General features: G+C 42.7%; 1 protein-coding gene across 1 annotated transcript in view; it reads right to left on the reverse strand.

The window, feature by feature from the left end:
* Positions 1 to 6,435: 6,435 nt before the first annotated feature.
* The window catches only part of LOC311139565 (transient receptor potential cation channel subfamily M member 4-like), a gene marked incomplete at both ends in the record, with an annotated part of 73,258 nt that continues 62,129 nt past the window's right edge, over positions 6,436 to 17,564 (reverse strand). Inside the window, 7 exons of the mRNA XM_084174463.1 lie at positions 6,436 to 6,458; positions 8,250 to 8,343; positions 8,671 to 8,743; positions 8,998 to 9,130; positions 9,331 to 9,512; positions 10,015 to 10,183; positions 15,647 to 15,821. Coding sequence (XP_084030589.1) covers positions 6,436 to 6,458; positions 8,250 to 8,343; positions 8,671 to 8,743; positions 8,998 to 9,130; positions 9,331 to 9,512; positions 10,015 to 10,183; positions 15,647 to 15,821 — 849 coding nt within the window. The remainder of the gene's footprint in view (positions 6,459 to 8,249; positions 8,344 to 8,670; positions 8,744 to 8,997; positions 9,131 to 9,330; positions 9,513 to 10,014; positions 10,184 to 15,646; positions 15,822 to 17,564) is intronic.

Consider the following 17,564-nt stretch of genomic DNA (forward strand, 5'->3'; position numbering starts at 1 on the left):
AAGCTCTCGCTCAATCCAAGTATATGCGCAATGCATGTACTGGACACAAACGGTGGAGACGCTCTTCTTCCATAGAGGGAAGGGCGGCGGGTGGAAAGCCACAAGCTCCAAGGCAAAACAAATGTAATTGCCGCTGACCTTAAGCATAAAGGCAGGGTTGGGCAACAAGGAAACCTTGGAAAAACCCAGGGCAAACTGTAGGCACGAATGGTGAACTGACTGTGCATGCAGCTCACTCACTGGCTTTGCGGACCTAAGGGCGACCAGTAAAGTGGTCTTAAATGAGAGATATTTCATCACACTTTCCAGCAGCTCAAAAGGGTGGCTATTTGAAGAATCTCAAATATAAAATATTTGTTGATTTATTTAACACTTTTTTGGTTACTACATGATTCCATATGTGTTATTTCATAGTTTTGATGTTTTCACTATTATTCTACAATGTAGAAAATAGTAAAAATAAAGAAAAACACCTTGAATGAGTAGGTGTTCTAAAACTTTTGACCAGTAGAGTATATACAGTTGAAGTCGGAAGTTTACATACACCTTAGCCAAATACATTTAAACTCAGTTTTTCACAATTCCTGACATTTAATCCTAGTAAAAATTCCCTGTCTTATGTCAGTTAGGATCACCACTTTATTTTAAGAATGTGAAATGTCAGAACAATAGTAGAGAGAATGATTTATTTAAGCTTTTATTTCTTTCATCACATTCCCAGTGGGTCAGAAGTTTACATACACTCAATTAGTATTTGGTAGCATTGCCTTTAAATTGTTTAACTTGGGTCAAATGTTTCGGGTAGCCTTCCACAAGCTTCCCACAATAAGTTGGGTGAATTTTGGCCCATTCCTCCTGACAGAGCTGGTGTAACTGAGTCAGGTTTGTAGGCCTCCTTGCTCGCACACGCTTTTTCAGTTCTGCCCACAAATGTTCTATAGGTTTGAGGTCAGGGCTTTGTGATGGCCACTCCAATACCTTGACTTTGTTGTCCTTAAGCAATTTTGCCACAACTTTGGAAGTATGCTTGGGGTCATTGTCCATTTGGAAGACCCATTTGCGACCAAGCTTTAACTTCCTGACTGATGTCTTGAGATGTTGCTTCAATACATCTACATAATTTTCCTTCCTCATGATGCCATCTATTTTGTGAAGTGCACCAGTCTCTCCTGCAGCAAAGCACCCCCACAGCATGATGCTGCCACCCCTGTGCTTCGCGGTTGGAATGGTGTTCTTCGGTTTGCAAGCAACCCCCTTTTTCCTCCAAACATAACAATGGTCATTATAGCCGAACAGTTCTATTTTTGTTTCATCAGACCAGAGGACATTTCTCCAAAAAGTACGATCTTTGTCACCATGTGCAGTTGCAAACCGTAGTCTGGCTTTTTTTATGGCGGTTTGAGAGCAGTGGCTTCTTCCTTGCTGAGCGGCCTTTCAGGTTATGTCGATATAGGACTCGTTTTACTGTGGATATAGATACTTTTGTACGTGTTTCCTCAAGCATCTTCACAAGGTCCTTTGCTGTTGTTCTGGGATTGATTTGCAATTGATTAGGATGTTTAAGAACCTGCTTGGCGATAACATCCACCTCCTCATTCCCCTCTACTCCCACATGAGCTGGTAGCCAGCGGAACATCACAAATACCCCCATCGGTTTCACCCTATACAAACACTGCAAAACCTCATACAATATATCCTGTCTGCTACGAGACACAAATGAATTTAAGCTCATCAGTGCTGCACAGGAGTCAGAGCAGATGACTACCCTGTCTGGCCACACCTCGTCCACCCACTCTGCAGCCAATAGTATGGCCAACAACTCCATTGTGTAAACAGATAAATTATCTGTTGCTCTTTTTGTCACTGCCACCTTAAACTCAGCAACACTAAAAGCTGCACCTGTCTTCCCTGGTTTTGGGTCCTTAGATCCATCTGTGAATATATTCAAAAAAACATAATATTGTGTTCTCAAATATTCACTTACAACTGAATCTACTCCTTCCTCAACAGCTCTTACCCTCTCAAGCAACCCTAGATCTATCACTGGCTGAGGGAGCAACCAAGATGGAATAGCAGGAAGAACCAGAGGGACTAAACTCCCTCCCAAACAACCCCATCTCTCTCACCATACCATTGCCTATCCACCCAAAATGTGTATTCAGATTTTGTTTATGTTCCCAGAACTCTAGGAGTACTTTTTTTGTAGGACGTGTAACCTTATGTCTATGTAGATTTACCCAGTATGTCATGGTTAGCTGTTGTCTTCTTAACTTTACCGGCATCTCTCCAAACTCTACCTACATCGCTGCCACCGGGGAGGTCCTGAGTGCTCCAAAACATATTTTTAGGGCTTGGGCCTGGATTACATCTAGCTTTTTAAAAGATGTCTGAGCTGCTCATCCATATGCTATATTTCCAAAAACCAGTGATGACCTTACCAGCACTATATATAGCATTTTCAACGCAATTCCATCTGCACATTAAGGTCCTGGAGTGGCCTAGCCAGTCTCCAGACCTTAATCCCATAGAAAATCTGTGGAGGGAGCTGAAGGTTCGAGTTGCCAAACGTCAGCCTCGAAAACTTAATGACTTGGAGAAGATCTGCAAAGAGGAGTGGGACAAAATCCCTCCTGAGATGTGTGCAAACCTGGTGGCCAACTACAAGAAATTTACATTTACATTTTAGTCATTTAGCAGACGCTCTTATCCAGAGCGACTTACAGTTAGTGAATACATTTTTTTATTTTTTTATACTGGACCCCCGTGGGAATCGAACCACTGCGCCACTCAGGAGACGTCAGAAATGTCTGACCTCTTTGATTGCCAACAAGGGTTTTGCCACCAAGTACTAAATCATGTTTTGCAGAGGGGTCAAATACTTATTTCCCTCATTAAAATGCAAATCAATTTCTAACATTTTTGACATGCGTTTTTCTGGATTTTCTTGTTATTCTGTCTCTCACTGTTCAAATAAACCTACCATTAAAATTATAACATACAAAATCAGCAGGGGATCAAATACTTTTTTCCCCTCACTGTATGGGCAGAAAGCTTAAATTCTTGTTAATCTAACAGCACTGTCCAATTTACAGTAGCTATTACAGTGAATAAATACCATGCTATTGTTTGAGGAGAGTGCACAACAACAAAAAACGTATCACGGCAACTGGTTTGATACATTCACCTCTGAAGGTAAATAATGTACTTACATTCAGTAATCTTGCTCTGATTTGTCATCCTAAGGGTCCCAGAGATAAAATGTAGCATAGTTTTGTTTGATAAAATTCATTTTTATATTCAAATGTAAGAACTGGGTTCTACAGTTTGAACCCCTGCTGTCTCTGGCTACACACCTACCCCGCCCGGCCATCTAGATGTGTGAAAGTTAGTGTATAAGCTAATGAGCCATCATGTATGACATTCCTGGGAGTGTGTAAACTTACAAAAATGATATGGTAATACAAAATGTATGTTCTCTATAGTTATGAACTTGAAAATGTATCAATTGACCAATTCGGCACATTTTGGCAGACTTGATACAAAATAGTCCAGTATTGCAACGCTTCACTGGATCAATCTGAAACTTTGCACACGCACTGCTGCCATCTAGTGGCAAATATCTAAATTGCGCCTAAACTGCAATATTATATTGTGGCCTTTCTCTTGCATTTCAAAGATGGAACAAAATAAATAAATAGAAAACGCATGTTTTTTTGTTTTTATTATCTTTTACCAGATCTAATGTGTTATAGTCACCTACATTCATTTCACATTTCCACAAACTTCAAAGTGTTTCCTTTCAAATGGCATCAATAATATGCATATCCTTGCTTCAGGTCCTGAGCTACAGGCAGTTAGATTTCATTTTAGGCGAAAATTGAAAAAAAAAGGGTTCGATCCTTAAGAGGTTTTAATATACTCTGCCCATATCATTCAAGTGCCAAACCAGACCCCCATGAACCTAAACTCTCCCACCCTCTCCAGATTCCTTCCATACAACTTCAAGTATATTTCCTCCGCAACCTTCCTTCTAGAAAAAACATAGTCTGTATTTTCTCAACTGAAAACTTGAAGCCCCACCTGAGGGACCACTGCTCAACTTCATTGATTGCTTCTTGAACTCTCCTGGCTGTGTGGGTAATGTTTCTCCCTCTCTTCCACAGTGCCCCATCATCCGCAAACAATGACCTCCCCATATAAGATCTCACCAGGAAGAATGTCAATCATAATGGAGAACAACAAAGGACTAATGACACTTCCCCGGGGAGTACCATTATCTACCTCATAGCTTTCTGACAGAGAGCTCCCCACCCTCACTTGTATTGATCGGCCAAAAATTAAATCCTTTATCCAGTTAAAAACCCTTCCTCCAACCCCCATGATATCCAGCTTGATAAGTAGGCCTTCCTTCCACATCATATCATAAGCCTTCTCTACATCGAAGAAAACTGTTACCACCACCTCCTTATTTGCCTGTGCCTTCCGTATGACTGACTCAAGGCAAAGTACAGGATCCATCGTTCCCCTGCCTTTCCTGAACCCACTTTGATCTGGTGACATTAGTCCTCTACTCTCCAGAAAGTAAGTCAGCCTTTCCGTTATAATATGTTTGGATACATGAGATGTCAACGCTAATCGGCCTATAGCTTGAAGGACTAGTAGGATCTTTTCCTGGTTTCCGTATCGGCACCACTACAGCCTGCTTCCAACTTCCAGGCAGTTTCCATTCCTGCCACACCTTATTGTAAAAGCCCAATACTTTCCCCATTGCATGATGTAACACATCTCATCCTTCCCAGGAGATGCTACCCCAGCTTTAGCTAATGCTCTCGTCATCTCCGCCAACGTGAAAGGGCCATTCAACGCATCCCCCACCATCTCTCTCTGATCCACGACCCCCGAATGTTCTCCTCTGACTCTCTCTTCCACACTGCCCCTCTTCTCAGATTATTTGAGTTGTGCACCTTCACAAATGCCTAGGTTAACATATCAGCCTTTTCCATTTATCTCACTGCAACAATCTCGTCTGACCCCACTCATCCCCTTAATCATCCCCCATACCTCTCCCACGGGAGTGGTCCTGCCTATGTTTCCACAGAACCGGCACCAATACTCCCTCTTAGCTGTCCTAATGATCCTCCTTACTACTGCTTGTGCATGTTTATACTGAATCAGGTGCTGGTAATTATGGGACCTTTTCAACATTCTGATAGCCCTGTTCCTACTCTTCACTGCTTCTCTACACTCTTCACTCCACCATGGAACTGCATTCCTCTTTCTCCCCCCTGTACCCATAGGAATCACCTGCCTTGCAGCCCCTACTATTGCTCCTCTTACTCCATCATTCACTGTTTCTATATCGGCATGTAGTTTAGTGGTTAAGAGCGTTGTGCCAGTAACCGAAAGGTCACCGGTTCTAATCCCCGAGTCGACTAGGTGAAAAATCTGTCGATGTGCCCTTGAGCAAGGCACGTAACCCTGATTGCTCCTGTAAGTCGCTCTGGATAAGAGCGTCTGCTAAAATGACTGAAATGTAAAATTGAGATCAACCTGAGACAGCTACCGTTCACTCAACTCCTGAAACTGTCCCCACTCCACTTCCCAAATATCCATCTCCTCAGTCCAATCCTCCCCCTGCCACCCTATCTCTACGGACTGCAAGATAACCTTGTATTACAAAATATAAAGTAGGTTTAAGCAGTTTTTCTGTGCAAGTGATTGCTGCTGTCATAAATGTAACGACCTTCCTCATGTCTACTACCAGTCTTGTGTTCTCCCCCATTCTGCTCCCCTCATTGCTATTTTGTCCTGATCGCGTCTGGTGGGGATAGACAAAATCAACACGCGCACGATGGTGCACGCAGATGCACGCTCGTAGTCGGTGTAGTGATCATGTAAAGCAGGGAGCAGTTTTCTGATTTGACAGCTCCAACATAGCTACAGCTCTGACATCGCCTAAATAAAAACCGTGAAACTGCTATGCAGTTGTCGGTTATCGCGGATTAAGGCAGAACTGATTGAATATAGCCTTTAGTGGAGAGTCTTCAAGTGCAAAACCAAAAAGCAACATACAAACAATGTATGTTTTTGTGATCGTGTCAGGTTGAATGCGTTTGTACTTGGTCATGTCATTATGGGTGTAGAGAAATTTGAATTGCACTTTTACAAATCTCTGTACATATTACATTAAGAACAGACGCCCATCCATTCTAGAACCCACAGGAACAAGATTTCTAGAACAACACAGGAACAACAAGTGTAACATAGAAGAGCAACAATGGTCCACATACAAAATGGCAGCAGTTCAAATTATCAAAGTTTATAAAAGGACATTGAAATGATGGATGAATGAACATCGAGTCCGGCTTTGGCATTTCTTGACATTCTTTGGCCCTGAGTGACAGTGATTTTCTTTTTGTGTGTGTCTAGATTTCACTATTCTCCATCACTTGGGTCAGCTACTTGGAGAGTCAGATCAGAAAGAGAAAACACAACAGAAACTGGAATTAGTACATAAAACCAAGTAATAAAAGACTTGAAAGGTCTCTCGGAGGCAACATTACATAGAAATAGAAACCTATGTAACCTATATCATATATCTATTACATTTATCTGTATGTAACCTATATCATATACAGTGAGGGAAAAAAGTATTTGATCCCCTGCTGATTTTGTACGTTTGCCCACTGACAAAGACATGATCAGTCTATAATTATAATGGTAGGTTTATTTGAACAGTGAGAGACAGAATAACAACAACAAAAATCCAGAAAAACGCATGTCAAAAATGTTATAAATTGATTTGCATTTTAATAAGGGAAATACGTTTTTGACCCCCTCTCAATCAGAAAGATTTCTAGCTCCCAGGTGTCTTTTATACAGGTAACGAGCTGAGATTAGGAGCACACTCTTAAAGGGAGTGCTCCTAATCTCAGTTTGTTACCTGTATAAAATACACCTGTCCACAGAAGCAATCAATCAATCAGATTCCAAACTCTCCACCATGGCCAAGACCAAAGAGCTCTCCAAGGATGTCAGGGACAAGATTGTAGACCTACACAAGGCTGGAATGGGCTACAAGACCATCGCCAAGCAGCTTGGTGAGAAGGTGACAACAGTTGGTGCGATTATTCGCAAATGGAAGAAACACAAAATAACTGTCAATCTCCCTCGGCCTGGGGCTCCATGCAAGATCTCACCTCGTGGAGTTGCAATGATCATGAGAACAGGAATCAGCCCAGAACTACACGGGAGGATCTTGTCAATGATCTCAAGGCAGCTGGGACCATAGTCACCAAGAGAACAATCGGTAACACACTACGCCGTGAAGGACTGAAATCCTGCAGCGCCCGCAATGTCCCCCTGCTCAAGAAAGCACATATACAGGGCCGTCTGAAGTTTGCCAATGAACATCTGAATGATTCAGAGGAGAACTGGGTGAAAGTGTTGTGGTCAGATGAGACCAAAATCGAGCTCTTTGGCATCAACTCAACTCGCCGTGTTTGGAGGAGGAGGAATGCTGCCTATGACCCTGAGAACACCATCCCCACCGTCAAACATGGTAGGTAGAAACATTAACGAGGTAAAAACATTATGCTTTGGGGGTGTTTCATCACATCAAAGGGATGATAGACGGGGCCATGTACCGTCAAATCTTGGGTGAGAACCTCCTTCCCTCAGCCAGGGCATTGAAAATGGGTCGTGGATGGGTATTCCAGCATGACAATGACCCAAAACACACGGCCAAGGCAACAAAGGAGTGGCTCAAGAAGAAGCACATTAAGGTCCTGGAGTGACCTAGCCAGTCTCCAGACCTTAATCCCATAGAAAATCTGTGGAGGGAGCTGAAGGTTCGAGTTGCCAAACGTCAGCCTCGAAACCTTAATGACTTGGAGAAGATCTGCAAAGAGGAGTGGAACAAAATCCCTCCAGAGATGTGTGCAAACCTGGTGGCCACCAAGTACTAAATCATGTTTTGCATAGGGGTCAAATACTTATTTCCCTCATTAAAATGCAAATCAATTTATAACATTTTTGACATGCGTTTTTCTGGATTTTTGTTGTTGTTATTCTGTCTCTCACTGTTCAAATAAACCTATCATTAAAATTATAGACTGATCATTTCTTTGTCAGTGGGCAAACGTACAAAATCAGCAGGGGATCAAATACTTTTTCCCCTCACTGTATGTATTACATATCTGTATGTAACCTATATCATATATGTATTACATATCTGTATGTAACCTTACCTCGGAGAGCGGGCGGAGGACATGTGGGCTTTATCAAGTTACTCTGAGAGAGAGCCTGCACCATCCAGGAGAGGGCACTAGAACAGTACTCCAACTGGGAACGAAAGAAGGGAGAGAAGGAGAGAGAGAAAGAGAGAGCGTGAAAGAGGAGGAAAACAGAGAGGGAGGGTGAGAGGGGTGCAGAGCAGGCAGATACAACAGCTGCAGTCCAAATGTTGAGGGAGAAACCAGGGGAGGCGCATTGAGCCCCCGTCATGTACACACACTTACGAATACACACTAACGAACACACGTGCGTGCACAGACACACACACTTAGCCATCCCCCCATCAAGGACCACTGAAACGTGTCTCTTTGCCACTGGGCAGATAAAGCAGGGTGTGTGTGAGAGCTGCGGGCAGCAGCCCATGGTGACACTGACCTCTGTCTCCAGCATTTTGAGCCTACAGCCGTGGTCCCGGATCTCTGCCATCTGCTTTAGGACGCTGTCCACCCTTCAGACACAACCACAACACAGGTTAGTGGTCAATTCACTTATCACTTCTCAGTCAATTTAGGAAGTGTATTAATTAGTTTGATTCATGAATTTAAAATGTAACACAGGAAGACAATCAATCTACAGCATCACAACCATTCTATTCATAGGCCAGATCAAGCCGAGCTGTTAACTGAAGCTGTTAAATGAATCTGGCATTTAGTCTATGACATAAATAAGTGGCCGAGGGTGAGAGATGGAGAGATGTCTCACTTGGCAGAGGTGCGTTTGAGTCTCTCTGACTCTTTCTCTCGCTCTCGTTTGTTCTGGGCAGACAGTATATTCTCCTTCTGGATGGCCTCCCATGTGTTCAGTCTACTGGCCTGCCTACCACGGATATCCAGAACTGGAGGATGGATAGAGGAGGAGGGGAAAAGAGAGAAGAACAAAGAAAATGGGAAGAAGAGAAAATTAGAAAAACACACTTGAAGGACAATGGATGAGGACTCTAAAATACTTCAAGTTCAATACTTGAAGTGAATTATCTGATCATTGGTCTCCCTTCCTCTGTCTCCCTCCCTCCCCCAGTCTCCCTCCCTCTCTCACCAAAGTGTTTGATCTTGACGGAGGGGATCTTGCGGATGTGTCTCTTGATGAAGAGGTGGAGGTGGGAGAGGATGATGAAGGGTGGTGCCAGACAGGGTCTAGAGTGGTACTCCGTGATCAAGTTGTAGCGCTGGAACTTCCAGTAGGTGTCACTGTGCTCCTGCACTTTGGAGAATGTGTAACTGCAGGGAATAGGTGACTCTCACTCATAACAAATTATTGGTTTTATTATACTTTTTGGTTAATGACGTTTTGGGCCCCAATGACACACATTAAAGCAGAGCCAGAAAAATATATGGCACTCAAACATGCAGGGCTAGTATCAAATAAGACACTCACAAATTCAATCAAGTTGATTAATTCAAATCCTTCAACACTATTGAAGAGACAGTGAGGAACTAGATAAAATAAGAGGAATTCAGCCCACGGATTAAAGAGGCCTATTGAATGAGTGATGATCTCTCAAGGGGAACACAAAGAGAGTGAAACAGGGATATGGAGGGGGTGCTAGATGGGAAAGAGGGACAGCGCGAGAAAGAGGGACAGAGAGAGAAAGAAGGACAGAGAAAGATGGTGAGAGAGTGAAAGAGGGACAGAGAGTGAAAGATGGTGAAAGAGTGAAAGAGGGACAGAGAGAGAAAGAGGGGCAGAGAGAGAAAGAGAGACAGACAGAGGGTCCGTTACCTGAACATGGCAATGAGCAGGTTGACCAGGAGGATGTTGGTGACCAGCAAGAAGATGACCAATAAAATGACCACCAGCCAGTTGGCGTAGGTACTCATGCAGGGCTCTGCCCCTGCCTCCATCAGGGTGACGTTATTGGTGCACTCTATCCCCTCCTCCAGTTTATCAGCTACAGACAGAGGGAGGGAGGGAGGGAGGGAGGGAGGGAGGGAGGAAGGAAGGCGGTGAGAGTTCAAAAGAGATGGCAAGAAATGGGGAGGGAGGGAGAGGAGGAAGGGAGGGAGAGGAAGGGGAGGGAGACGGTGAGAGTTCAAAAGAGATGGGAAGAAATGGGGAAGGGTGTAAAGAATAAATATTTAAAATGGTACGACAAAGAGGGTAGATTGGGCAGGGGTTGGAGTAAGGAATTGAGATGGGATACAGAGATAGAGGAACCAAGAAAGAGAGAGGCAAGTTATATATACAGTGGGGGAAAAAAGTATTTAGTCAGCCACCAATTGTGCAAGTTCTCCCACTTAAAAAGATGAGAGGCCTGTAATTTTCATTATAGGTACACGTCAACTATGAGAGACAAATTGAGGAAAATAAATCCAGAAAATCACATTGTAGGATTTTTAATGAATTTATTTGCAAATTATGGTGGAAAATAAGTATTTGGTCACCTACAAACAAGCAAGATTTCTGGCTCTCACAGACCTGTAACTTCTTCTTTAAGAGGCTCCTCTGTCCTCCACTCGTTACCTGTATTAATGGCACCTGTTTGAACTTGTTATCAGTATAAAAGACACCTGTCCACAACCTCAAACAGTCAAACTCCAAACTCCACTATGGCCAAGACCAAAGAGCTGTCAAAGGACACTAGAAACCAAATTGTAGACCTGCACCAGGCTGGGAAGACTGAATCTGCAATAGGTAAGCAGCTTGGTTTGAAGAAATCAACTGTGGGAGCAATTATTAGGAAATGGAAGACATACAAGACCACTGATAATCTCCCTCGATCTGGGGCTCCACGCAAGATCTCACCCCGTGGGGTCAAAATGATCACAAGAACGGTGAGCAAAAATCCCAGAACCACACGGGGGGACCTAGTGAATGACCTGCAGAGAGCTGGGACCAAAGTAACAAAGCCTACCATCAGTAACACACTACGCCGCCAGGGACTCAAATCCTGCAGTGCCAGACGTGTCCCCCTGCTTAAGCCAGTACATGTCCAGGCCCGTCTGAAGTTTGCTAGAGTGCATTTAGATGATCCAGAAGAGGATTGGGAGAATGTCATATGGTCAGATGAAACCAAAATAGAACTTTTTGGTAAAAACTCAACTCGTCGTGTTTGGAGGACAAAGAATGCAGAGTTGCATCCAAAGAACACCATACCTACTGTGAAGCATGGGGGTGGAAATATCATGCTTTGGGGCTGTTTTTCTGCAAAGGGACCAGGACGACTGATCCGTGTAAAGGAAAGAATGAATGGGGCCATGTATTGTGAGATTTTGAGTGAAAACCTTCCATCAGCAAGGGCATTGAAGATGAAACGTGGCTGGGTCTTTCAGCATGACAATGATCCCAAACACACCGCCCGGGCAACGAAGGAGTGGCTTCGTAAGAAGCATTTCAAGGTCCTGGAGTGGCCTAGCCAGTCTCCAGATCTCAACCCCATAGAAAATCTTTGGAGGGAGTTGAAAGTCCGTGTTGCCCAGCGACAGCCCCAAAACATCACTGCTCTAGAGGAGATCTGCATGGAGGAATGGGCCAAAATACCAGCAACAGTGTGTGAAAACCTTGTGAAGACTTACAGAAAACGTTTGACCTGTGTCATTGCCAACAAATGGTATATAACAAAGTATTGAGAAACTTTTGTTATTGACCAAATACTTATTTTCCACCATAATTTGCAAATAAATTCATTACAAATCCTACAATGTGATTTTCTGGAATTTTTTTTCTCATTTTGTCTGTCATAGTTGACGTGTACCTATGATGAAAATTACAGGCCTCTCTCATCTTTTTAAGTGGGAGAACTTGCACAATTGGTGGCTGACTAAATACTTTTTTTCCCCACTGTACACACACACACACACACACACACTGAGTGTACAAAACATTAGGAACACCTGCTCTTTCCATGACAGACTGACCAGGTGAAAGCTATGATCCCTTATTGATGTCACCTGCTAAATCCACTTCAATCAGTGTAGATGAAGGGGAGGAGACAGGTTAAAGAAGGATTTTTAAGCCTTGAGACATGGATTGTGTATGTGTGCCAGAGGGTGAATGGGCAATACAAAAGATTTAAGTGCCTTTGAGCGGGGTATGGTAGTAGGTACCAGGCGCACCAGTTTGTGTCAAGAACTGCAATGCTGCTGGGGTTGTCACGCTCAACAGTTTCCGGTGTGTATCAAGAATGGTCCACCATCCAAATGACATCCAGCCAACTTGACACAACTGTGGGAAGCATTGGAGTCAACATGGGCCAGCATCCCTGTGGAACACTTGACACCTTGTAGAGTCCATGCCCTGACGAATTCAGGCTGTTCTGAGGGCAAAAGGGGGGCTGCAACTCAATATTAGGAAGGTGTCCTTAATGTTTTGTACATTCAGTGTGTATACAGCTATATATACAGTGAGGGAAAAAAGTATTTGGTCCCCTGCTGATTTTCTACGTGTGCCCACTGACAAAGAAATGATCAGTCTATAATTTTAAATGGTAGGTTTATTTGATCAGTGAGAGACAGAATAACAACAACAAAATCCAGAAAAACGCATGTCAAAAATGTTATAAATTGATTTGCATTTTAAATGAGGGAAATAAGTATTTGACCCCCTCTCAATCAGAAAGATTTCTGGCTCCCAGGTGTCTTTTATACAGGTAACGAGCTGAGATTAGGAGCACACTCTTAAAGGGAGTGCTCCTAATCTCAGCTTGTTACCTGTATAAAAGACACCTGTCCGCAGAAGCAATCAATCAAGTAGATTCCAAACTCTCCACCATGGCCAAGACCAAAGAGCTCTCCAAGGATGTCAGGGACAAGATTGTAGACCTACACAAGGCTGGAATGGGCTACAAGACCATTGCCAAGCAGCTTGGTGAGAAGGTGACAACAGTTGGTGCGATTATTCGCAAATGGAAGAAACAGAAAAGAACTGTCAATCTCCCTCAGCCTGGGGCTCCATGCAAGATCTCACCTCGTGGAGTTGCAATGATCATGAGAACGGTGAGGAGCCCAGAACTACACGGGAGGATCATGTCAATGATCTCAAGGCAGCTGGGACCATGGTCACCAAGAAAACAATTGGTAACACACTACGCCATGAAGGACTGAAATCCTGCAGCGCCCGCAAGGTCCCCCTGTTCAAGAAAGCACATATACAGTGGGGAGAACAAGTATTTGATACACTGCCGATTTTGCAGGTTTTCCTACTTACAAAGCATGTAGAGGTCTGTCATTTTTATCATAGGTACACTTCAACTGTGAGAGACAGAATCTAAAACAAAAATCCAGAAAATCACATTGTATGATTTTTAAGTAATTAATTTGCATTTCATTGCATGACATAAGTATTTGATCACCTACCAACCAGTAAGAATTCCAGCTATCACAGACCTGTTAGTTTTTCTTTAAGAAGCCCTCCTGTTCTCCACACATTACCTGTATTAACTGCACCTGTTTGAACTCGTTACCTGTATAAAAGACACCTGTCCACACACTCAATCAAACAGACTCCAACCTCTCCACAATGGCCAAGACCAGAGAGCTGTGTAAGGACATCAAGGATACAATTGTAGACCTGCACAAGGCTGGGATGGGCTACAGGACAATAGGCAAGCAGCTTGGTGAGAAGGCAACAACTGTTGGCGCAATTATAAAAAAATTGAAGAAGTTTAAGATGACGGTCAATCACCCTCGGTCTGGGGCTCCATGCAAGATCTCACCTCGTGGGGCATCAATGATCATGAGGAAGGTGAGGGATCAGCCCAGAACTACACGGCAGGACCTGGTCAATGACCTGAAGAGAGCTGGGACCACATTCTCAAAGAAAACCATTAGTAACACACTACGCCGTCATGGATTAAAATCCTGAATGGGAGAAGGTCATGTGGTCTGATGAGACAAAAATAGAGCTTTTTGGTCTAAACTCCACTCGCCGTGTTTGGAGGAAGAAGAAGGATGAGTACAACCCCAAGGAAATGTATGATCTCTGTAATTGCTAACAAAGGTTTCTGTACCAAATATTAAGTTCTGCTTTTCTGATGTATCAAATACTTATGTCATGCAATAAAATGCAAATTAATTACTTAAAAATCATACAATGTGATTTTCTGGATTTTTGTTTTAGATTCCGTCTCGCACAGTTGAAGTGTACCTATGATAAAAATTACAGACCTCTACATGCTTTGTAAGTAGGAAAACCTGCAAAATCGGCAGTGTATCAAATACTTGTTCTCCCCACTGTACATGCCCGTCTGAAGTTTGCCAATGAACATCTGAATGATTCAGAGGAGAACTGGGTGAAAGTGTTGTGGTCAGATGAGACCAAAATCGAGCTCTTTGGCATCAACTCAACTCGCCGTGTTTGGAGGAGGAGGAATGCTGCCTATGACCCCAAGAACACCATCCCCACCGTCAAACATGGAGGTGGAAACATTATGCTTTGGGGGTGTTTTTCTGCTAAGGGGACAGGACAACTTCACCGCATCAAAGGGACGATGGACGGGGCCATGTACCGTCAAATCTTGGGTGAGAACCTCCTTCCCTCAGCCAGGGCATTGAAAATGGGTCGTGGATGGGTATTCCAGCATGACAATGACCCAAAACACACGGCCAAGGCAACAAAGGAGTGGCTCAAGAAGAAGCATATTAAGGTCCTGGAGTGGCCTAGCCAGTCTCCAGACCTTAATCCCATAGAAAATCTGTGGAGGGAGCTGAAGGTTCGAGTTGCCAAACGTCAGGCTCGAAACCTTAATGACTTGGAGAAGATCTGTAAAGAGGAGTGGGACAAAATCCCTCCTGAGATGTGTGCAAACCTGGTGGCCAACTACAAGAAACGTCTGACCTCTGTGATTGCCAACAAGGGTTTTGCCACCAAGTGTTTTGCAAATACTTATTTCCCTCATTAAAATGCAAATCAATTCATAACATTTTTGACATGCGTTTTTCTGGAATGTTTTGTTGTTATTCTGTCTCTCACTGTTCAAATAAACCTACCATTAAAATTATAGACTGATCATGTCTTTGTCAGTGGGCAAACGTACAAAATCAGCAGGGGATCAAATACTTTTTTCCCCTCACTGTATATATACAAGTAACTGACAAAATAAAGGAAACACCAACAGGGCATCTCAATAGGGCGTTGGGCCACCAGAACAGCTTCAATGCACCTTGGCATAGATTCTACAAGTGTCTGGAACTCTACTGGAGGGATGCAACACCTTTTATTCCATGAGAAATTCCATAATGTGGTGCTTTGTGGACACACACAGATTAAATCTCCTAACCTCCTTTTAGGAACCACCTGCTTCAATATACAGTACTTTGTATCCGTCATTTACTCAAGTGTTTCCTTTATTTTGGCAGTTACCTGTACTATGCTACATACACATTCAAACCACATTTATACACCAACATCAACACACCATCCATTTCGTGAATGGGGATATGTCCAAATATGTGCAGGTACGGCCTGTAGAACACTCGGCGAAAGATCCAACCGGGACGAGGATCGTAAGAGTAGAGCAGCGCCTGATTGGCTACGCCATAGGCTATGAGCCACACCGCCAGGAAGAAGAGGAAGAAGAAGACATCCTTCATCTGCCAATCAGGAGGGGAGCAGAATATTAAGGGGAGAAAATTACATTGCCTGTTTTTTCTAGTGCACAGTTTTTACACTTGTTTTTGGATACTAGTTGTTCCTGCCAAAACCAGCACCTGGATCTAGACCATAGACATACAGTGCCTTGCAAAAGTATTCAGACCTCTGGATTTACAAAGTGGGATTAAAAGAGATTTGTCATTTCTTGTCAACAATCTACACAAAATACTTGAATGTCAAAGTAGAACATTTTATTTATATTTTTCTTAAAGATTAACAGAAATTAAATAACTAAAATATAGTTGTTGCATAAGTATTCAGCTCCCAGAGTCAATACTTGTTAGAAACACCTTTGGCAGTGATTACAGCCGTGAGTCTTGGGTAAGTCTAAGAGCTTTGCACTCCTGGATTGTGCAATATTAGCTTTTTTTTTTTTTTTTCCAGAATTCTTCAACCTCTGTCAAGATGTTGGAGATCATGGCTAGACAGCAATTTTCAAGTCTTGCCATAGATTGTGAAGCAGATTTAAGTCAAAACTGTAACTTGGCCACTTAAACATTCACTGTCTTCTTGGTAAGCAACTCCAGTGTAGATTTAGCCTTGTGTTGTAGGTTATTGTCCTGCTGAAAGATTAATTCTTATCCCAGTGTCTGTTGGAAAGCAGACTGAACCAGGTTTTTCTCTAGGATTTTGCCTCAGTTTAGCTCCATCCCATTTATTTTTTATCCTGAAAAACTAGTATTTCCAGATGTCAATCATACCCATACCATGATGCAGCCACCACCATGCTTGAAAATAAGGAGGCAGCTACTCAGTGGTGTGTTGTGTTTTCCCCAAACACAAGGCTTTACAATTAGGCCAAAAAATGTATTCCTTAACAGTCTTTTTTTGCAGTTACTTTAGTGCCTGGTTGCACACAAGGTGAATGCTTTGGAATATTCCCATTATGTATATTTGTATTATTTTCACTGTCATTTAAGTCATTATTGTGGAGTCACTATAATGTTATTTATCCATCCTCAGTTCTCCCATCACAGCCATTAAACTCTAATGGTTTTAAAATCACCAATGTCCTCATGGTAACATCCCTGAGCAGTTTCATTCCTGTCCTACAGCTCAGTTCAGAAGGACGACTGTATTTTTGATGTATCTGGGTGGTTTAATACATAATCCACAGCATAATTATTATCTTGACCATGCTGAAAGAGATATTCCATGTCTGATTTGAAAAGCTCCCTGGTCTTAGTCGAATATGTGCTTGAAATTCAATACTTGACTGAGGGACCTTACATATGTATGTATGGGAGACAGAGGAAGGGTTAGTCATTCAAAAATCATGTCAACTCCTATTATTTTACAGAGTGAGTTCATGTAACTTATTGTGATTTGTTAAGCCAAATTGTACTCCTGAACTTATTTAGGCTTGCCTAAACAAAGGGGCTGAATACTTATGCAACTACAATATTTGAGTTCTCAAAAAAAGTAGTATTTTGAGTAGATTGGTGACAAAAAAATTACAATTAAATCAATGTTAATAAAATGTGAAGAAATCTATGGGGTCTGAATACTTTTGCAAGGCAGGTTGGGAACTCTCCTTCCCAAAAGCCAGTTTTAGCATGGACAGTGCCATTATGGACTTTCACCATTTTGAAGTAGTCAAATGGATGGGACTTCCTATGGGTTAAGGAAGGAGCACATATGGGTCATTAGGAGGGATCAGACAATGAATTATACTTGTGAGC

This window comes from Coregonus lavaretus, assembly GCF_964263955.1.
Source record: "Coregonus lavaretus genome assembly, chromosome: 2".
Lineage (NCBI taxonomy): Eukaryota > Metazoa > Chordata > Actinopteri > Salmoniformes > Salmonidae > Coregonus > Coregonus lavaretus.